Here is a 23,999-nt window from a genome sequence, read left to right as displayed (position 1 = left end):
GATTTAGCTCAGTGGCAAAGTTCTCTTGGGTTCAATCCCCAATAACAACAACAACAACAAAAAAAAAAACAACCCACAAACAATAAAAATAAATAAATTCTCCTCCAAATGTACATTACATTGTGGCCATATTGAAAGTGCCAGTAAACAAGAAATATAGCCAACTATTATTAAATGTTAAGTAATGACACTTGTTTCTGGAAAATCTGTATCAATTTTCAATTGACAATTACCATGAAATGTTTTTTAAAATGGTAAACATTCATTATGACAGCTTATTTCAATAATTAGCAAAAATGATCATACTTTGAATTGAACACTGACAAACATCTTAGCAATGAATATGAAAGTCCTCAAGAGAAGTTTTCTTAATATATTGTCAATATAAGTAATAACACATTCAAAAATATTTATAACACCATTTTTTCCCTCTTGGCTAACGTTCCCGAAATACCATATTGATACTTTATACAAGATAAATGTCATACACTTTAAGAATCTTATTGATCTTAATTGATTCAAACAATAAAATATGGATGTGATTTAGGAGGACATCATACTCTTAAATCCTTTTCTCACTCTACAAAGATAGATTGATCAAGTATCTACTCTTTAAATCTGACCATTCAGTTCCATGTAGATTTTGGAAAATTCACAAAGATTTTGGAAATTCACATTCTATAATTACCTATTTTACATATTCTTTTTTTATTAAGTACTTGTTATATTCCAAACAAGGATCTTTACAACAATTTTTCTCATTGCATATTTATACAACCTAATAATGTTGACATATTTTATTGTTCATTGTACACATAAAGAAACTGCAACCCTAATAATTGACCTAATTCATATGAAAAAGAGGTGGAGGATACAGAATCCAAATGAGAATGGAATTGACTCATAACCTCTAGGATATACTGTTCTCAATCAAAACTGTTAGTTCCTACTATATTCCAGGAACTATTTTAGGCAGTTTATATGTAGCAGGTCATTTAATTCTTGCACAGTTATATTAGCTAGATAATGCAAACACTTTCATTTTAGACATGAAGAAACTGAGACTCAAAGAAGTATTGAGGTCTTTCTATCTACGTGCAGTCCATGTTACAAGTATTGAAATCTTAAAATAATCTGTGATTTAGATAGATCTTGTAGCTAAAAACTTTATACCAAAATACTGAGTCTTTTAATCTTGTCATTTTTTATGTTTATGCCTAAACTTCCACTTTTGCCCAATCCTTGAGAATCTCCAAGATGTGGTAGCTGGTGCACATGAACCTAGAGTTTGTGACCTGGGTCATCAAAGGTAGTGCATCTAAGAAGTGAGATATGCGGAAGGCTGACATGGAAGAGTGACATACTGCATCTACGGAGGACACGATTGTCAGAGTGAATTCCTAAGTGTCCCATGATGCTAATGTCTATGTCACAAAAATGCAATTCAGCAGTCTATTTTCATGTTTTGAGCACCTTATATTCAGGGATCTCAAAATTAGATGCTGAAAGTGCCCAAGTAGGTATAATAAGGTGGGTACTGTGGTGAACTGAAGAGAGCATGTCCCCAAAGAGTGTATCATGGCCTTAATGTTAAAGATCATTTTTAATGTACTGAGAGAAGTCCAACAGGTTCAGATCCTCTGTTTTTTTTTGTTTTTTTTAACAGAAACTAGAAATCTGAACTCTCATATAAAAAAAAATTCTGATTTTTAAATATTGGCTACTGCTATGAATAGAACTGTGCCCTCCAAAACAAAATGAAACAAAACTTCATATGTTGAAACCCCAGCCCCTAATGTGACTGTGTAGATCCCCTAATTGGAAGGGAAGGTGAAAAATGCAGTTTAGCTCAGGAAGAAAAAGACTCAGTTTGGGGAAATACAGAGAAGTTTTTGAGATAGATATAAACATCAGTGACTATTAGAATTGAAATCGTTCTTATTATTTAGACATATAGCTATCATGTCATGGATAAAAAAAATGAGGCATACAAAGTTTAAATGACCTGCCTATGTTTATATAAAGTAGAAAAATTAGTACAAAACTCTAGGTTGTCTTGACTCCAAGGCTACAGTTGCTTCATTTCTCAAAATAGGCACATTCTAATAAAGAAGGCAAGAAGTAACACCACAGGTCACCCAGTTAGGGAATCCTATCAAGGACATTAACTTGTGACTCCTCTACTGACCAAGCCTAGCATAGTAGGCATATTCATAGCTGAGTTATAGTCAAAGTAATTTGCAAGAGAGGAAACTCTCACTCCCTAACCTAACTGCCCATCAAAAGTTCCCCTTATGACATGATATGAGAAAGAAACTTCCTATTAAATTAAGCCACTGAGACTTAGAATATTTCTAGTTATTCTAACAGTATTTCTTCAACATCCCATTCTGTTCTTCTCACAGATCAGAGAACATAATAAGCTCTTAATAAAATGTTTATTGATTAATTACATTTATAGGTTGACCCTGAGGCAACATACATATTTTTTTTTATTTTAAATTAAGCAAGCCATAAAAGTTCGATCTTTTTCACTTCTTAAGGATTGTTTCCGTCTCGATTTTTAATGAATATTGCAACATCTACATATTTATTTGATAAAATGAAAAGAAACATGTCATTCTTTTATGACAGGTGCACTCTGACACAAATCAGGCTGAGTACATATACATACATAGCTACATAATGGTTCTCATATTTTCCCTATGAGTTGAAGAAAAATACGTTGGATCGTTACAGAGCATTTCACATTATGCCTTCAACCTAAATGCATTTAATCGGCAGTCTTTCCAAATAGTAACATTACAATGTATCACTCTGCCCAGTGTTCTCTATACTTATTTTAATTTCTTTGGAAATGTGCTTGGTTATGAACTCATAATTGTAGTTATGTATAATATTAATATAATTATACATAAAACAGAGAACCAGGTGAGAATAAATATTGAAAATCTGTTCCTTTGAAAGAACACTTGCTAAAACAGGAAGAGGTGGCTGCTTCCACAAATGCACAAACATCAATGGGAGAACACAAAGATTGCAAAGGATTAGGGAAAGTCAGGCATGATAGTATACACCTGTAATCCCAGAGATTCAGGAAGCTGAGGCAGGAGAATCACAAGTTCAAGGCTAGACTCAGAAACTTAGGGAAACCCTAAGCAACTTAGCAAAGACCTTGTTTCAAAATAAAAGACAAAAAGATCTGGGGATGAAGTTCAGTGGTAAAGTGCCCCTGGGTTAAAAGCCTAGTATCAAAAGAAAAACAAAAACCAGAAAAAGGATCAAGGAAATATGACACAACCAAAATAAACTAATAAAGCTTCACTTCTTCACCCCAAAGAAGAAAAGGTCTATCTAATCAGAGGACCAAAACAAAAAAAGAATGACAAAGTCCTATGCATATTGTAAACATTGAGGATGTGGCACTATGTAGAGCACTGAGTAGCATGTTTAAAGCCCATGATTCAATCCCCAGCACTGCCAAGAAGAGAAAAAAATGACATGGAAAGCCATCAAGAGAACCAATATTTTCATAATAGGATTTTGAGGAGAAGAAGAGGAGAAAGAAAAAGGACCCAAAAACCAAAAAAACATACTTAAAGAAATAATGACAGAAAATTTTCCAAGTCCAGGGAAAGATGTGAATATCCAGGCACAAAAACCTTAGAGAACTCCAATCAACAATCAAGAGTAATCATAATCAAACTATCAAAAATCAATGACAAAGAAAGAACTTTGAAAGAAGAAAGATATAAGAAACATATCACATAAAGAGAGTTCCATAATCTGTCAGTGAATTTCTAAGCAGAAACCCTAAAAAACAGAAGAGAGTAAGATAATATAGTGAAAGAAAGAAATTCAGCTAATCAGGAATACCTGGAAAAGCTGTCCTTCAGAAATGAGGGAAAAAGAAAAAAAAAAAAACTTTTCCAGACAAACTAAAGCTAAGGTAATTCATCACCAATAACCCTATCTTATTGGCATTGCTAAAGGGATGATTTTTAAGCTGAAATGAAAGACAACTAGTTAATAACATAATACATTTTGGAAGTACAAAACAATAAAATAAATAATGCACAGTCAAATCAGAATATTTTAGTAAAGACAATATGTAAATTAATTCTATCTTTATTGTGAAGGTCAAAAGGCAAACTGTGAAAAAACAACCAAAGCTATAATAAATTTTTAAAGGACACAAATTACAAAAAGATGCAAATTTTTACATCCAAATCATAAAATGTGAGGGAGTAAAAACATTGAGTTTAAATATGTGATTAAAGTTAAGTTTTGTTATCTTGAAAAAGCTTGCTAGAAGTATAAAATGTTTTATGTGAGCCTCATAGTAACCACAAAACTAAAATCTGTATTTCTTGCACAAAACTTACAAAAGAAAGGATTCAAAGCATACCATCACTTCAGAAAACCACAAAGGAAAGCAGCAAGACAGGAAAAAAGAAAAAAGATAAATAACCAGAAAACAAATTACAAAATTTCAATAAGAAATCCTAACTTATCAATAATTACCTGGAAAAAATGTATTAAATTCCCCAACTAAAAAGCATACAGTGGTTGAATGAATAAAAACAAAAACAAGAACCAACCATAGCATGCTCATAAGAAACTCATTTTTCTAGTAAGGATACACAAACTGAAAGTGAAAATATGGAAAAATATATTTCATGCAAATGGACATGTTATAAAGAGTAGGAATATATATGTTTATACCAGACAAAATATGTTACATCTACAACTGTAAAAATCCAAAAAGGTCATTGTAGAACAAAAAAAGGGATCAATCCGTAAAGCAATTATTAAATGATTTGAAGGGATAGATTTCAACATAATTAATAATAGGAGGATTAAGAACCCTACTTTCAACAATAGACAAAATTTAATAAGTAAATATTGAATAGTTTACACCTAACACAAAAAGCACATGGGTAAGGTTCCTACTGAATTTTTCATTTCAATGGACCAAATATACATACATAGAACATTCCATCAAAAAGCAACTGAATACATATTCTTTTCTCAAGCACATAAAAAAAATTCTTCAGATCATATTTTAAACCACAAAACAAATTCTAATTTAAGAGCACCAAAATAACACTTAGTATCTTTTCTGATCACAATGGCATGAGATAGAAGAAATCTTTGGAAATTCCCAATATGTGGATATCAAACAACATGCTCCTGAAAGACCCATAAGTCAAAGAAGACATCAAAAGACAAATCAAAACTAACCTGAGACAAATGAAAATATAAATACAACATATCAATCTTATTGCATGTTGCAAATGTACATCTAAGAGGTAAGTTTATAGCAATAAATACCTATATCAGAAAAAGATCTCAAATAATCTGACATTATATCTCAGGGAACTAGACAAAGTAAAACTCAGGCCAAAATTAGTAAATGACTTCATAAGTGAATGCTTCTGAACATTTAAAACACATAAAAATGCCAGTCATTCTCAAACTCTTCCAAAAACTTGAAATAAAGAAAATACTTTTGAACTTGTTTTATAACGCCAACACACTTTGATACAAGGTCAAAGAAAGATACTATAAAGCAAAGAAAATTACAGGCCAACTAACAAACCAAATTCAAAAAACTGAAGAATCGTTCACCATGATGAGGTGGTATTTATCACTGGGACGCAAGGATGGCTCAACAGGCAAATCATACAATGTGATACACTACATTAACATAATGAATTATAAAGAGTATGACTATCTTAATAGATGCACACAAGCATTTCACACAAATTAACATCCTCTCATGAAAATAACTTTCAATAGATTAGGTATGAAAAGAATGTGCCTCAAGACTACAACTAATATCATCACTCATCAGTGAAAAGTTGAGAACCTTTCCTCTAAGTTCAGGAACAAAACAAGGATGCCCATGCTCACTACTTATTTTCAGCAAATACTAAAAGATCTATCCAGAGACGTTAGGCAAAAGAAAGAAATAAAATGCAACCAAATAGGAAACCAAGAGTTTTGTCTCTGTTTGCAAATGACATGATCTTATATATTGAAAATATTAAACACCAAAAAATTGTCAGGATTGATAAATTACTTCAGTAAATTGTTAGGATTGATAAATTACTTCAGTAAAATTACTGGGTATAAAAATCAATGTAAAACAATAAGTAGAATTATGTACACTATATGGTTTAGATATTAGCCCCACCCCCACCCCCACCAGAAGCTCATGTTTTAGACAATATAAGAAAGTTTGGAAGTGAAATGATTGGGATATGAGAGTCTTAACTTAATCAGTACATTAATCTAGTTGAATGGATTAACTGAGTGGTAATCATAGGCAGGTACAGTGTGGCTAGAAGAGCTAAGTCATTGGGAGAATGCCTTTGGGGCATATATTTTGTCCCTAGTGAGTGAAGTAGTTTCTCTCTGCTTCCTAGTTCTATGTCATGAGCTGCTGTATTCAGGCTCACTCTCACACCATGATGTTCTCCGGCCAAGAAAAATGGAATGAAACCTCGGAAACCATAAGCTCCAAAATAAACTTTTCCTCCTGTAATTGTTCTTGTTAGGTCTTATGTTCACTGCAGCAAAAAAAAAAAAAAATAGTAGATAAAAATATACACTTAAAATAACTATCGAAACAGAAATCAAGAAAATAATCCCATTTACAATTAACAAAAAAAATAATACATATAAATTGCACCAAGATTTGAAAGATCTGTATACTGAGACTATGAAATATTGATAAGTTTCAAACAAATGGAATGATTTTACACTTTCATGGGAAAATATTGTTAAAATGTCCATACTATTCAAAATTATCTACAGATTCAATGCAATCCCTGTCAAAATACACAGAAATATTTTAAAATCCTAAAATTTGTACACAACCACAAAACCACAAAAGATTCTAAATAAACAAAGCAGTCTTTAGCAAAAGACAAAGCTGGAAGCATCATGCACAGATTTCAAAATATAATTCTATTATGATTAAAAACACACATTACTGATAGAAAAACAAAGATGTGAACCAATGGAACAGAAAGAACAGAAATAAAACTCTCACATTTGCAATCAATTGATTTTCAACAAAAATTCTGGGTTCACACAGTGGGCAAAGGACAGTCTGTTCAATAGCTGATGTTGGGAAAATTGAATTTCCATCTGTAGAAGAATTAAATTGGATCCTTATCTCACTATATGCAAAATTCAATCCAAAACATATTCAATTCTTAAACATAAGACTTGAAATATAATATAAAGTTACTAGGAGAAAAGATGGGGGGAAAGATTCATGACATTTGTCTGGGCATTAATTTTTAATATATGACCTGGAAACATGGGCAAAAATGTAAAAATAAACAAATGAAATGCATTAAACTATAAAGCTTCTATATAATCAAGGGAACAATAAACAATGAAGAACAACCTACAACAATGGAAGAAAATATTTGAAAACCATACATTTGATAAGGAGTTAATATTCAAATATAGAAAGAAAACAGCTCAATAGCAATAAAACAAATAATCTCATTATAAAATGAAAAGATATTTCTCAAAATAAAACATATGAAAGGTCTATGGGCCCATAAAAATTGCTCGATATTTCAAATTAATAGGGAAAGTCAGATTACAGCTACAACAAGAGATCACCATATACCAGTTAGAATGGCTATCACGATCAAAAGACAAAAGATAATAAATGTTGGTGAAAATGTGGAGAAAAGGGAAGTTTTATACATTGTTGGTGGTAATGCAAATCAGTAAAACCACTTTGGAAAACAGTATGGAGTTTCCTCAAAAACTAAAGAAAGAATTACCATATGACTCAGGAATCCCATTTCTCTATATCTACCCAGAGGAACTGAAATCTATTCATCTGAGATATATCTGCATTCCCATATTCATTGGAGCATTATTCACAATAATGCTCAATATATAATTGATAATGAATAAATTATAAACACACACACAATGGAATTCCATTCAGCCTTTAAAAGAATGAAATTCTATTATTTGCAATGAAGTGGATAAAGGAGGGGACATTGTACTTAAAAAAAAAAAAAACAGGCAAGAAAGCAAAACAAAACAACAACAACAACAAAAATCAACACATGATCACACTCACATATACAATCAAAATAATTCTAAGTCATACAGATAGAGAGTAGAATGATGCTCACTCACTAGCAGTTAAGGGTGGGTCCAGGAGGGAAAAAGAGTGAGGAGATATTAAGTTTCAGTTAGACAAGGGGAAGAATTGTTCAGAACTATTGCACAGCAGGATAACTTTAGTTAATAATTAGAGAATAAATTTCAAAAGTCTCACCACAAAAAACTAAGTCAGTTTATGGATAATTCGATTAGACTGATTAAATCATTCTACATTGTTCAGGTTGAGCATCTGTTATCTGAAATGCTTAAAAACAGAAATGCTTTAGCTTTGAGATTTTTTTTCAGATATTGGAATATTTGGAAATATTTTAGGAATGTTACCCATGTTTGAACACAAAATTTACTTATATCTCACATACACTTCATATGCATAGCCTGAATTTTCCATTTGTTGTGTCCTGTTGACATTCAGAAAGCTTCAGATTTTGGAGCATTTTCAGATTTTTTATTTCTGTATAAGAAATGCTTAACCTGTATACATACTTCAAAATATCAAATTTACTACATAATGTTTATTGTTTTTCAATTAAAAATATTTTTAAATAATGAGCTTTTAGATAATATTAAAAATATCACACTATAAATCTTATCCTAACATATTTATAATCAACACAGATTGAAAACCTGTGAATAATTTTACAATCAGCAAGAGGATATTTACTTCTACTGAACATCAAAATGAAATTCAATTCAAAACATTGAACTCTGTGCTAAATGTCAAGAGATTGGAAGAAATAAGACATATAAAACCTCTTGCCATTGTGGAGATTAGAGTGAGCTTGGGATAAAAAGTCTTGCATCAAAGAATTTAGAAATCCAAATGATATCATCCTCCCTTCTATTTTTTCTTTTACCACTGATTAAAAAAAAAGTTCCAGGAAAATATCCAAATCTACTACCTTTTATTCTGATAATAGAAACTTTAAAAAATATCAAATCCAAAATATGTGGAAATATTTTGGGAATGGTACCCTAGTTCTTATGAGTTTTTTGTACAAAAATTTCAAATCTTGGGGCTGGGGTTGTGGCTCAAGTGGTAGCGCGCTCGCCTGGCTTGCGTGCAGCCCGGGTTCGATCCTCAGCACCACATACAAACAAAGATGTTGTGTCCGCCGAAAAAACTAAAATATAAATATTTTAAAAATTCTCTCTCTCCCCCTCTCTCTCTCACTCTCTCTTTAAAAAAAAAATTTCAAATCTTGAAACATTTAAGTGAAATCAGCCTTCGTATTTTTACAATAGGGGAAACATATTTCATTGGTCATTTTGAATACATAATACATGAAGAAATAATATGAAGGAATACCTTTTTTTCTTAAACTTCTCTGAAATCTGTTAAAATCATTTGATAACTTTATAATTCTGAAGGGCTTAAAATAACTTATATGAGTGTTTTTCTGCTAAATTGCCTAAAGAGGTCTTAAGGGGGAGAAAGGATGCAAATTGCCAAGCCTTCATTAATGTGTTATATTTTCTCATTCTAAATACATGTTCATTTTCATATCTAATTTTGTGTTTGTGCCTTTATATTCTTTTTCTGAAATAACTGCATAAAACCCATATATAGATATTCTAAAACCTGTGCTTTCCAGGCTCCAGGCATCTGAGTGCCTCAAAAGGACACATCCTAGAAATTCAAGAGATTTATATCTGAAAAAGAATCCACTATTAAACATGCAACTTAACTAACAGAGGCAGTCAGGCAGGACAAGCAGACTGAGCCTGGAATACGTGATTATCTGATGAGAGAACTCTGCCTGGGAGGGATTTTCCAACCCAGAAAAAAAGACTGATACAATGTGTTTTGAATGGATATTTTGGCAGGTCCAGATCTAGATGCTACCATCTTTCTTATTATGATCCCCCTTAAGGAAAAAAAGAATCCAGAAACATGTTGAAAAATGAAATGTGTCTGGGACAGAGAGTAAAAGGAAAAATAGACATTCATTCCAGATTGTTTAACTGCTTTCTTCTGCCTTAGAAGATGGACTAGCATATAAAATAGGTTAAAATTTAGATGAGCATTTGTAAATAACAATAATTAAAATCATTTATCTAGAACCCTATGTTTCAATTAGTGTTTACCTACATTAACTCATTTAATAGTCCTATAAATCTTTTGAAATGGATCATTTTTTTTCCTCCAAATTTCGACAAATGAGAAAACTGAGGCAAAGAGAGATGAACTAACCAGTTCACACAGCAAGTGAGTGGCTGGGCCAGGATTCTAACCAGGTTCCTGACTCTGGATTGCATGCACCTACTTTTTCACCCTGTGCTGACAGATACCAGGAGTGAGGAGAGAGCAATGTACAGGAAACAAACAAAAGCCATCACTTTGGGTAGCAATCCAGGTAATAGCAAAGAACAAAGGCCATCTTTCCTTTCTCTGAATAAAGAATTAATTGGAAGACAGATGAAAATATAAAAATAATTTGAAGTGGCTAAGGGGGTGTGGCTTAGAGATTTTTAAAATAGAGAAAAACTAGAACCCAAGGCCTTTCATCAATAGTCCCATAAAGATGAGGCAAGGTCCTTTTGCCAAGAGAAAGTAGGTGGGGAGAGGGCTGACAGAGACAGACAGAAGAAAACAAAACCAGTTTTATAATTTCCAAAGTCCAATTATGGGAAGGAGTTGGCACAAAATAGTCTTTTTAAAATTGTTTCTTCAAGTGTTGCACATCTTAGGAATTCTGAGCCTCAAATTGTGATATTTCCTCATCCTCTGGCTCCTATATATTTAAGCTAGACATCCCTTTACATTGCTCAGGTACTTATTTCACTCAATATTTGTGTTTTTCAACCATTTAAGGCTTTTTTTTTTCCTTATGACTGCTTTTTAAGTACTAAAAAGGGCCCAGCTAGGGATGAGTTATGCTGGCTTCACACTAAATTGTTTCCTTAAAATATGATATATATATTCTGGCCCTTCAATCTAGAGAAACAATCTCCAGGTTTTCAAATGTTTTTATCTGTGTGGTAAATCAGGTACCTGTGAGAGTCAGAAATGCTTTATTACTATACTTTATCCATAAAACAAGCATATTTATATTCATTTCAACGACAGAAAAAGAAATGCAAGAATAACTTACTGGCCATATTTTCCTCTAATGCGGCATAATACATCCAACTGACCATAATTAATGTTCTTAGGCATTTTTAAGCCTGCAAAAAAAAACCAATTAAAAATGTGAGTAATTTTCTATAATCTTATTAACCAAGTGTGTAAATAGAGTTTAATTGCAAACATTCATCATAATAAAAAAATTCAGTGACTATGGCAGTGAGGTATTAACAGTCTTTGTTTGATACACAAACAGAACTGAATAGGATGGTTAAAGTGAGGATAGAATTTAATCTTTTTATTGATGGCAAATCTGGTCTGGCAATTTTTAATTCTAGTAAATGATAAGTTTTATGTGTCATATAATGTCATTTCTCTAAAAGTAAGCCTTCCAGAAATTCTTTCCAATACCTTTAATGTGAACTAGTTCCAGACATGAACCACACATGAACTCTTCCAGTCATGAGAATTCAGAGTTTTCTTGAATATTTTATATTTCTTAACTTCTTTTATCAATATAAGCCTAGTCAATTCTATTCAGGCCTCCCTCTTTGACTAGCCCTCTTCAGAGCACCATCCTGTCTCTGAAAGCAGTTTAAAATTCCTTCTGAAATTCAAATATAAGCAAATCATAAATGACTCCCTAAGAAAAATAGTAATCATAGCCAAGAAGCAATTTGTGATTCTTTTTCAGGGACAGAATGAACTGACATCCTCCAAATAAAATGGAAAGGGAGAGAGTGTTAAGTGTAGTAAGCATCTTTACAATGGTGGACACTCACGTCCCAGGTCCTCTGGTTACTCCATAAGAATGAGAGCAGTTAGAAACATTGTTAAACAGAAAGCAGTAATAAATGTTACATTTTGCATGGTATTCCTTCCCTTAGTGGAAAGTTATTGATAAAATCACTGACTTAATGAATTCCTAAAAGTTTTTAAAAGGTATTCAGTGACCTTATTCTAATTATGAGGAATTGGAACTTGACATATACAAGTTTACCCATTTCAATGTCAGTTTCCTGAAAAATAAAATTACACTTAAGCCTTTTGTGACCTAAAAATTAGTCAGCAATAACATATACTGCTCACTAAATAAGAAAATGAAATAAGATAAATTTAAGCAGGAAATTTCTTGCTATTCACATATATCATAACTTTTAATACCCTTGAAAATACTAAGTATACAATTTAGGTGTTTTCTTACTGGACATTACTCAGTTAAATCTGAATAAACAAAAAATTACCTAATAGTTTTTTTGGCATCAAATGGAATCATTTATTTCAAATAAGTCAATTTGTACCTAAGATATAGCAAAAATATTTTAACATATATAATATTTTATATCAGAAATATTACTAAAACATTAATGTTAGTAGACTTTTAAGAATATGAACTAGGAAAACATTTGTGTAAAGTATTTAATTACTCCATTTTCCTGGTTTAGTTCAAGAACAGGGTAAGGAATCACTCCAGTAAATGATGTGGATGAGAGAGGAAGTTGGTGCCACAGAAATTTGGGGAAAAAAGTCAAGATTTGAGAAATTCTAACCACAAAAGAGGGGCTTTAAAAAAAACAAATATCTAATAAGTACACTGGTACACACCTGTAATCCCAGTGTCTCAGGAGGCTGAGGTAGGAAGATTGTGAGTTCAAAGCCAGCCTCAGCAAATTAACAAGGCCCTAGCAACTCAGTGAGATCCTGTATCTAATAAAGTATAAAAAATGGTGAGGTATGTGGTTAAGTGCCCCTGGATTCAATCCCCAGTAATTAAAAAAAAAGAAAAAAGAAAAAAAAACACAAAACAACAAAACCAAATATTTGTCATCCTTTAGTTGAAGCAGCTTACAAAAAATGAGAAACATAAAAAAAAAAGATTCTAAGAATTGCTAGGAAAGAATATATAAATTAAATACCACTTTGTTTTTTATTTGCTATTTATTTGCTTTTTGTTTGCATGAGAAAAACGACAGTTATCAAAGCCAAATCTCCATGACAGAGTTAGAATAGCCTAGTAAACTCAAAAACAGCGTGGGCTATATGGCATTCAAGGCCCAGTAGAACATTTTAAGTCATCAAAAAGTTTCTTCTTTAATTCATCAAAAAATGTCTGACTCTCAATCCTGAGAGGTATTTGTCAGAGGGGTCTTTATATGAAGAGTGTCAACAACCCAATGGACGGTGTCTTTGAAAGCAGACTCATTGAAAAGAAAAAAGCCAAAAGGTTTCCACAAGAAATGGTAACTGTGTAAAGACCAGAGCTGAGCTTTTCCAGGGATCCAATGTAATACAGGGATAAAGCTTAAAGAATTTCAAAGCGTACAAAGTTTACATTTGTTTTACTGTCTTACTTTCCCCTCATGAATATGCCTTAACCCAGCTTTTGACAGAAGCAGAGAGGGCTTAACCCTAGAACAGAGTTTAAATCAGGGATTTTGACCAGAGTTAAGTGTGAAAGAGGATTAGAAGCTGATGTGAAACGGTGGTTACAAATTAATCCTACACTAGAAATCAATTGTGTAATTAAAGAGCCAGTTATCTTTATTGATATAAGGCCCACTGTACATTATCAAAACAGAAAAACAAAATTCCAATGTGTTATCTGAGTGGTACATAGATGATCTTTTGTTTACAATTGTTAATGCTTGTTCAGAGTAAATTTATTTTCGTTTTGAGTAGTATGATAAATTGCTTATGCTTATCATGGGGTTATAAAATTTTTGTTTAAAATGCTTTCATGATGAGAACTAAAGTCAGCAAAATTGTATTAAAAAATTTTGTTAATAAGTAGATTTTAACTGTTTTTGTAACAAAACAAGAGTAACTATGTGAGTGATAGCTATTGATCTATCTTACTAGGCTAGCTATTTTTCTTTCTATATATCACATAACATCATTGTAAATCTCAAACACACACAGTGAATTTTACATTGAAAATTTTTTTGTAAATAAAAATTATTCTGAAAAAATTCTATGCTGAGTAAAATAAAACATTTAATCCAGTGGCTTGAGGAGGGGAAATCTAGATCAGCAGTTAAGCATGCAAGAGACTCTAGATTCCATCCCCGTACCAAAAAATATAATAAAATATTATTATAACAGTGCTGTGCTGAATTATATTGGAACCTAAGAGAAAAGAAAAAGAGTGATTTCCATCACCCTAGTTCTTGTCCCTAGGCTCCTACTGTTCCTGCCTGCAACCTGTAGATGGTGGGGTCAGCCTGCTTCTGGAAAATTGTGTCCCACTGAGTGCTGGCTTTCCAGAGCTGTGGGGTTACTTGAAGAAGATGCTGATCTGAGTGGTAGTGTGTTTGCTCAGCAGGTGTGAGGCCCTGGACTTGATCTCCAGCAATGCAAAAAAAAAAAAAAAAAAAAAAAAAAAAAAAAAATTAATTAATTAAACAGAAGATGCTGACCTGACTGGATAGGCATTCTGACTTTGTCTGAGTGCCTTCTTCAATGTGGGTCCCATGTTTCCTGTCTATAAATGTCTGGGACTTCAGATTTCATCTCTGCTTAGGACATCTCAACCCCAACTTCTTCATCAGCCTCCAAAGTCACACCACACCATTTGGAATATGATCGTTTTCAATTTAGCATCCAGCTATAATTTCTCTTATGCCATCCTGTGATCAACAGAACACCCAGGTATACAAGAAATCTGAGAGCTACTGATGTACAGAAGCTCTATCATGAAAATTGTCATACCTGTCCAAATGTGTTTAGCATGTTATGATGCTTACTTCATGATATATTTTCTGGGACTGGGGGTGAAGCTCAGTAGCAGAGCATGTGCTTAGCACAACACACACACAATTTTCTTTCCTGGAACTGGGGATTGAATTCAGGGGCAATTTACCACTGATCTACATCACCATCCCTTTATATTTTTATTTTTAAGGCTGGGTCTTGCTAAATTGCTGAGGCTGGCCTGGAACTTGAGACCCTCCTGACTCAGCCTCCTAAGTCACTGGAATTATAGGTGTGCCCACCATGTCCAGCAATACACACACACACACACACACACACACACACACACACATATACATATATACATATATATACATATATATATTTCAGTTAAAAATTTATTTAGGGGTTGGGTTGAATCAGTGGTACAGCATTTGCCTAGAATGTGGGAGGCACTAGGTTGGATTCTCAGCATCACATAAAAAAATTAATTAAAGTTATAAAAAATGTTTAAAAATATTTGTGTTAACTATAACTAAACTGTATTTCCCAACAATGTTTTCTTTAAGAAATAGAGAAATATCTCCTATGAAAAGCTGTTGAGAGCCACAGCCGAAGGGGCCCCAGCAAACTTTCAGACTGCCAGCTGATGTTTGGCTCACAGCGGCCCCAGCAACATCTAGCTGATTGGCTCCTCTGCGGTGATGCTCATTGGAGATGCTCATTGGGCTGTTTCCCTGCCCCTTCAGGCCACGGAGCTGCTCATTGGGGGACTTTTTTTGGCTCAGCCCACGCGACCCAGCCAATCGGCCTCAAGAGCAGGAGGATTGTGGGAGGTGGAGAGGCTGGGGGTTGTGAGAGAGGCTTGTGGGAAGCCGGTGGTGGCAGTTGGGCTCTGAGGGTTTTTCCTGAGGAGATGTTTTGATTGGCGTGTGTGGTTCTAAAAATAAAGTTCATTTCTTTTGACAAGTGGCTCCTGAATTGTGCCCAGCCAGACTACGGCATTTGGTGGCTCGCACAGGGAGCGACTGAGGGTAAGTGAACTGCTCGTCCCTGAGGGCAGGGCGAGAGGATGGGTAGCCATTTTAAGATTCCTCTTTTGTTTTGCTTCACTTTTGTTTTAAGTTGCCTGTCCCTGGAGATGAGTGAGACTGAAGAAAAACCGCTCACATCTGAGGAAAAACTATTTACGTCTGAGGAACAGATAGGGAGAAAGGACGGATGCACATGTCAGGGGGATAGAAAGGCTATAATGATTTTTTGTTGTTCCCTTTTTATTTCATTCTGTCTCAGTTTTGTTTGGCATCATCTTGTTGGGTTGTATTATAGTAGAAATATGGGATCAGAAATTAGTAAAAAACAAACCGAAAGAGTGTTAAGTAAATTGTTAGAGGAAGGAGGCATCTCAGTAAAATCAAGAACAGTCAGGGCATACGTTGATACAATACAAAAATGTAGCCCATGGCTTTTTAAGGAGGAGTTGTTAAATATATCACAATGGAACCATCATGGAGAAGATTTAAAAAGAATAGAAAAGAAAAACCCAGGAACTCTTCCAGTTGGCACATTGCCATTGTGGACATTCGTATCTGGTTTGCTTAGTCCAAAGCCTTCAGTTCAGACAAAGATAGAGGAAGAAAGCTTAGAGCAGAAAAAGCCATCAGGGGGAAAGTTACAAAAGGAGACTGCTACTAACAACTTTCTATCACCAGAGGACGTAAATGTCCAACTAACAAGGCCACCTCCATATGCTGGGAGGCCCCCAACCCCCGCAGTTGATAGCTGGGATCCTGAGACAGGATCTCAAGTATTAACATGCCCTGTATTTGAGGAAGAAGGGCAGCAAATTCACCATGCTTTAAATTTCAAAATAGTGAAGCAGCTAAAAGAGGCTGTAACAACCTATGGTCCTCAAGCACCCTTCACTGTAAGCTTGGTCGAATCCATTAACAACTTGAACATGATGCCAGCAGATTGGGCTAATATGTGTAAAGCTGTGCTAAATGGAGGACAATACCTGTTATGGAAGGTTGCCAATGAGGAATTTTGCAAGGAGACAGCTAGGCGAAATGCAGCAGCTGGTTATCCTCAGAGAAACTAGATATGTTGTTAGGAAAGGGACCTTATGAGGATCAGCAGCAACAAATTGCATATGATCCTGGCATATACGCACAAATTGCTGTAGAGGCGGTTAGGGCATGGAAGACTTTACAAGGACATGGAGGTTTATAAGGTCAATTATCTAAGATAATACAAGGAGCTAACGAATCTTATACTGAATTTGTGGATAGGCTTATTCAAACAGCTACCAGAGTTTTTGGGAATACAGAACAAGCAATGCCATTAATAAAACAACTGGCTTATGACCAAGCGAATCGTTGGTGCAGAGAAATCATTAGACCATGGAAGCATGAAGATTCAAACACATATATTAAATTATGTAGAGACATTAATGAACAAGAGCAAGTCGTGGCAGCTGCAGTTAAAACAGGCTTTAGATGCCAGAGACATTAATGAACAAGGGAAAATTGTGGCAGCTGCAGTAAAACAGGCTTTAGATGCCAGGCCAAGAACATGCTACAATTGTGAACAAACAGGACATTTTAAAAGGAATTGCCCCATTGGAGGAGGGTTTAACAAAACTAGGTATCAAAGGAATAGAATACCGGGTATTTGCCCACGATGCCGTAGAGGGAGATATTGGGCTAATGAATGCCATTCTCAAACCACCATAGAGGGTACTCCATTATCAAAAGACGAAAAAAGGACCAGGTGTTTATCCACGATATCGTGGAGAAAGGCATCGGGTTCCATTGCCAAAAAATGGACAGGGGGGGCCCAATGCTCCGGGGCCCAAAACCACAAATATACGGAGCACTGGAGGAACCCAGCAACCCCATCAGGGTAGTACCCAGGACACATTGTCCATCAGATCCCTCATCAGACAAACCAGAGGGAGCGCAGGGTTGGACATCTGCGCCTCTGCCAGATCAGTACTAACTCCAGAGATGGGAGTTCAAATCATTCCCACAGGGGTAAAAGGACCTCTTCCCAAAGGAATAGTAGGCTTATTATTGGGATGTAGCTCTTCTACTCTACAAGGACTTATGATAAGTCCTGGGGTAATTGATCCCGATTATGAAGGTGAAATAAAAATTATAACCAGTTCTCCAAAGGGTATATCAATAATTTCACCAGGAGATAGAATAGCACAGTTACTAATAATATCCAGCCTACATGATAAATTTTCCAGTCGTGCTGTAGAAAGAGGTTCCAAGGGATTAGGCTCCACAGGTGTAGATTGGGCTATGCTTTCATTAAATTTAGATTCTCACCCCATGCTAAAACTAAATATTCAAGGACATGAATTTAATGGGCTACTGGATACAGGTGCAGACCTTAGCATCATCTCTCGTCAAGAATGGCCAAAACATTGGCCATTACAACAAGCCACTCAAATGCTTCGAGGTCTAGGAGTGGCGACTAATCCTCATAGAAGTGCAATGGTATTAGATTGGAAGGATCCTGAAGGATGTGAAGGAACTATACAGCCATATGTATTGGATCATCTTCCCGTAAATTTATGGGGACAAGATGTCCTAGATCAATTAGGTTTGACATTAACAAATAACATCAACCTAAATGCACCCACTATTATGACTAGACAAGGTTTTAGGAAAGGAAAAAGATTAGAAAAACAAAAACAAGGTATAGCAGCACCAATACAAATAGATCAAGGAACAGACAGACATGGGTTGGATTTTCAGAAAGGGCCACTGAGACAATAAAAATTACTTGGAAATCAGAAAGACCAGTATGGGTTCCTCAGTGGCCCCTGACTAAAAAAAAGATACAAGCATCCCAAGACCTGGTCAAACAACAATTAGCTGAAGAACATATACAACCTTCTGTATCTCCTCATAATACTCCCATTTTTGTCATCAAAAAGAAATCTGGTAAATGAAGATTATTGCAAGATTTAAGAGCCATTAATAATGAGATGGTTATTATGGGACCTACTCAATCGGGGATTCCTCAATTGTCTGCTTTGCCAAAAACTTGGTATGTTTTAGTTATAGATATTAAAGATTGTTTTTTTTTTCAATTCCAATTCATCCTGCGGATAGTCCACGTTTTGCATTTACTATCCCTGCACTGAATCATGAAGGTCCTGATCAGAGATATGAAAGGAAAGTACTCCCTCAAGGGATGGCTAACAGCCCAACTATGTGTCAAATTTATGTTAACAAAGTAATCCAGCCACTTAGAAATCAAAATCCTGAACTACAAATATTTCACTATATGGATGATGTATTATTAGCACACAAAGCTAAAAACACATTGCTAGAATGTTACACCACACTTACAAACTTATTAAAAAATTATAATCTAGAGATAGCAATAGATAAAGTACAATTAAATTTTCCAATTAATTATTTAGGAGTTCTATTATCCTCAACCATAGTCCATCCACCAAAAATTCAAATATGAGTAGATCAACTCAAATCACTTAACAACTTTCAAAAGTTATTAGGAGACATAAATTGGATAAGGCCTTATCTAGGTATACCAACAGGAGAGTTGGGACCTTTATTTGATATCCTAAAAGGTCCATCAGATCCAAATTCACCCCGAATGTTAACACCTGAAGCAAGAAAGGCATTAAAAATTATTGAAACATATATGGAAAATATGCATTTGGATAGAATTGATATAAGTTTGCCTTTATTATTTATTGTACTACCAACAAAAAATATTCCTACAGGAGTATTTTGGCAAGAAGGTCCATTATTATGGATACATTTATCTTATTCTCCTAACACTATTCTTACTAGGTATCCTGAGGCTGTAGGACAATTAATACTCAAAGGAATAAAAGCAGCGAAGAGAGTGTTTGGAATTTATCCCAATAAAATTATTACTCCATATACTATGAATCAAATTGATGAGTTAGCTAATGAGTTAAATACTTGGGCAATAATCATGTGCAAATCTAATGTTTCATTTGATAACCACTTACCATCTAATCCTTTATTGTGTTTTTAGTCATCGCATCCTGTAATTTTTCCAAAAATGACAAGAAAAACACCTATCATGAATGCTCCAAATATATTCACTGATGGGTCAAATAATGGTACAGCAACAATAGTTACACCTGATCAAACTTTTACATTTTTAGTACCCAAACAATTAGCTCAAAAGGTAGAGCTTAATGCAGTATTACAAGCTTTTGTGATGTTTAAAGATTCTGTATTTAATTTATTTTCCGATAGTCAGTATATAGTTAATGCTATAGTATCCCTTGAAGATGCTGGTAGGATTTCCCCTTCCTCTACTGTTTTCTCTTTGTTTTCCACTATACAAAGTCTAATCTGGGACAGAAAAGATCCGTTCTTTATAGGACATATCAGGACACATACAGGATTGCCTGGAGCCCTTAGTTTGGGCAATGCTTTAGCAGATAAAACTACACATGACATACATATTTTCTCTACACTAGAAGAAGCTATAAATTTTCATAAAAAGTTCCATGTCAATGCTAATACTTTACAAAAGCATTTTAAAATAACCAAGGAACAAGCTAGACAAATAATAAAACAATGTCAAAATTGTGTGACCTTTTTACCACAAGTTAATCTTGGAGTCAAACCTAGAGGATTGATACCTAACCATATTTGGCAGATGGACGTCACACACTTGCCAGAATTTGGAAAATTAAAATATTTGCATGTTACAGTTGATACTTCTTCTGGATTTTTGATGGGCTCCCTTCATGCCAGAGAAAAAACTAAAGATGTTATAGTTCATTGCTTACAAAATTTTGCCACTGTGGGCGTTCCAAAACAGTTAAAAACAGATAATGCCCCTGGTTATACTTCTACCTCTTTTAAACAATTTTGCTCATCATTTGGCATTACTCATATAACAGGAATCCCATACAATCCACAGGGACAAGGCATAGTTGAAAGAGCTCATCAAACTATTAAAATGTACTTATTAAAGCAAAAAGACGGAATTTGGAAGGGGTATATATTCCCCAAAGATAAACTTAAAATAACCCTTTTTACTCTAAACTTTTTAAATTTGGATTCATCAGGACTTAGTGCTGCGGAAAGGCATATGTGTCCAAAAAATGTACATAAGCCCAAGGTACTTTGGAAAGATATTCTAACAGGACAATGGAAAGGTCCTGACCCAGTAATTGTCTGGAGTCGGAGGTCTGTTTGTGTGTTTCCACAGAAAGAACAGCAGCCAATTTGGATTCCGGAGAGATTAACTAAAGTCCTGACCCAGTGATTGTCTGGAGTCAGGGGTCTGTTTGTGTGTTTCCACAGGGTGAACAGCAGCTGATTTGGATTCCAGAAAGATTAACTAAAGCGATTTCTACAGACCAAAAAGAAGATGATTTGGCTCAAATCCATAACAGCTGATATCCAGAACTCCAGTTTGGCTACCCTTACATCTGCGACAGAACTAGGATGCTTTTTTCAATATCTATTTTATTATTGCCCTTTCCCACATCATGAAGTTCTATTTTGTTTTTTGAGCTCATACAGACCTAGGTGAATGTTTTGCTGATCAGTTCTATTTTTTGACTATAGAGTTTTTAAACATTGCAATGGAGATTTCACCTGTAAAAAGTTATAAGGCCTTTACTATTATGTTATGTGTTGTATGTATTATATTATGTGTGCACACTTGTGTTTTGTGTTATATGTTTGAATGTACATATGTCCATATATCATATATGATGAGCGCTCATGAAAAAATAGATCCAAATATTTTTTCCACATGATTTAAATGGTTTAATTTAAATTTGGTAAACAACTGTTGAGGATTGTTTTAATATGTGAACAAAAAAGGAGGTTAACAGATCTGTTTGTTTACTTTCACCTTTCCTTTTCATTATATTTAATAATTCTCTTCAAGATAATGTAAATTGTTAAGAAAATTGTTTTCTTTTAGTGCCTTCTGGAATGTTACATAATTTTTTCTTTAGCCATTATTGCCAGAATTCCTATCTTCATCACAGTGCCGGTGAAGACAAAGATAAAACCAATCTACAGCTTCTGCAATGGCCATCACTGAACTGCTTGCAGAACTTGCCTGGACTATGTATCACTTATGTGCATTGTGAACTATCTGTTGGTGCAGCGACTTGTGGTAGTGTTGGGGTATTTTTGCTGATGGTGTCATCGGTGGTACAATTTTTCCAAAAGGAGCCGTCAATTGGCTTGGTGTATCTTCCTCCCTTCTGCTTGTCATGATCGTTAAGAGATAGAGAAATATCTCCTATGAAAAGCAAAGAAAAAGCCATCAAATAAGTAAAATCTTAGAAATATTGCACATGTACAACCATTTTATTAGGAGAGCATGCTTATTTAATGGCTAAAAGGCAAGGTGAGCGACAGGAATAGCATAGCCATCAAGAAAATGTCACAATGACCCCCTAGAAATGTCAGAGTACAGTGAGCTGGAGAACAAAGGACTGGAACCTCTTCAAAGTAGTTCCAGTGTATATTGTAATAATTACTCCAGTGATAAAGAAAGCCCTGCTTAATATAATATCAGAGCACAAGTAAGTAGTTTAGCAGCAATAGCAAGAGAGGTATTGGAAGCAAACGTTTTTGTAGTAAGAACAGCAGACCTTATACTATGATAAGTAGAAGGCAAATTCTAGCACCAGACTGAAATACTAAGAAGCTGGACAGGAGAAAACAGACTATAATCACAACTGACTCTTCCTATGTGCTTCTATTAGTGACCCAATTCTACAAGAGGGAACGGGTTTGCAAGTCTATCTAAACTTGTATAATAAAAGAGATCATTAATCATACCTTTGTTAATGGTCAATAGTGTTTATTATTTTCTCTTCAACTAATTTTGTTGTTTTCTAAAATCCCAAATTTAATTCTACTTCAAGTGATACTGAATACATTTAAGCCATCTGAATACACATAAGCAATCTGTTGATGGTTTATTTAGGCAACTAAATAAACCATCAAGCCTAAAGAAATAGTGCCTGAAGGAGGTCTTCCATAGACAAAATTTGGTGCACTGACAGGAACAGTTGCCCAAGTGGACCTGTATTGTTCTTTTTCCTTGACAGGGTGAGTTAAAATGTCAAAGCAGAACTGAATTAGCTGAGAATAGAAAAGGGTAATGTGTTTTTAACAATTATCAAAATAACATCCTCTTATATTTAACATTTTTTACTCAATTCAAATTCACTTCTCCACCCACTATAATTTATCTTCTGCCTTTTTACTGAAATTTGTTTCACTAAGATCATCAAAGATCCTGTATTCTCCATTCCAGTGATCTCTTTTCACTCTTACTATGACACTTGACTCTTGTGAAGTTTCTTTCTACTAGGCTTCCGGGACACCATCTTCTTTTTTCTTGCTTCCTGCTTATGATCTGCTGGACTTTCTCCAATCTTCTTCACCCAAGCTTTAATGCTGCCCAAGAATCTATTACTAGTATCTCTATTTTTATCTTCCCAGTTTATATCCTCTTGTTCATGCACCCATATTTTCAAATACCACAAACCCACTCAAGATTCTCAAATCAAACTCTCTAGCCCAGATCTCTAATCATTACTCCACTAATGTACGTGTAAATATCACCTAGAAAAATCAAATTTAAGATAACAAAAACTCCACCTAAAATTCTTCCCCCTCTTCACAAAGAAGAAAGAAATGTGATCCTGTCCTGCAATTTTCTTATCTGGAATAAGAAAATACCTATCATTTATAACTCTATCACCTATCTCAGTATCTTAGTCTACTCTTTCCTCTTGAGGAACAATGAATTTTGAAGAAATTAGATTCTGCCCTTCTGAGATATATCCTGAATATCTCCTAAATGTGTCCTCTCCAATCAGGGCCTTCGCCATGAAGGAGTACACAGATGGATAGCAGGATCTTGTTTAACATCCTCCTAAAGTATTTGGTACAATTGTAATAACATCTGAACTAGCCTCCCAAACTCTAGCTTCATTTCTAACCCATACTCCATGTGATGATAACAGTATTTTCTAAAATTCCAATGTGGTTGCATAACTTTTTGTTCA

At 34.4% G+C, this 23,999-nt stretch overlaps 1 protein-coding gene across 1 annotated transcript in view; it reads right to left on the bottom strand.

Moving 5' to 3' along the window:
- The window catches only part of Cnbd1 (cyclic nucleotide binding domain containing 1), a 417,739-nt gene that overhangs the window by 378,961 nt on the left and 14,779 nt on the right, over positions 1-23,999 (bottom strand). The window contains exon 2 of the mRNA XM_076835771.1: positions 11,262-11,334. Within this exon, the coding sequence (XP_076691886.1) occupies positions 11,262-11,334 (73 nt within the window). The remainder of the gene's footprint in view (positions 1-11,261; positions 11,335-23,999) is intronic.

The sequence above is a fragment of the Callospermophilus lateralis genome, chromosome 16 (genome assembly GCF_048772815.1).
Source record: "Callospermophilus lateralis isolate mCalLat2 chromosome 16, mCalLat2.hap1, whole genome shotgun sequence".
Taxonomy (NCBI): domain Eukaryota; kingdom Metazoa; phylum Chordata; class Mammalia; order Rodentia; family Sciuridae; genus Callospermophilus; species Callospermophilus lateralis.
Note: the sequence above shows the minus strand (reverse complement) of the source record. Positions and strands in the feature narration are given on the sequence as shown.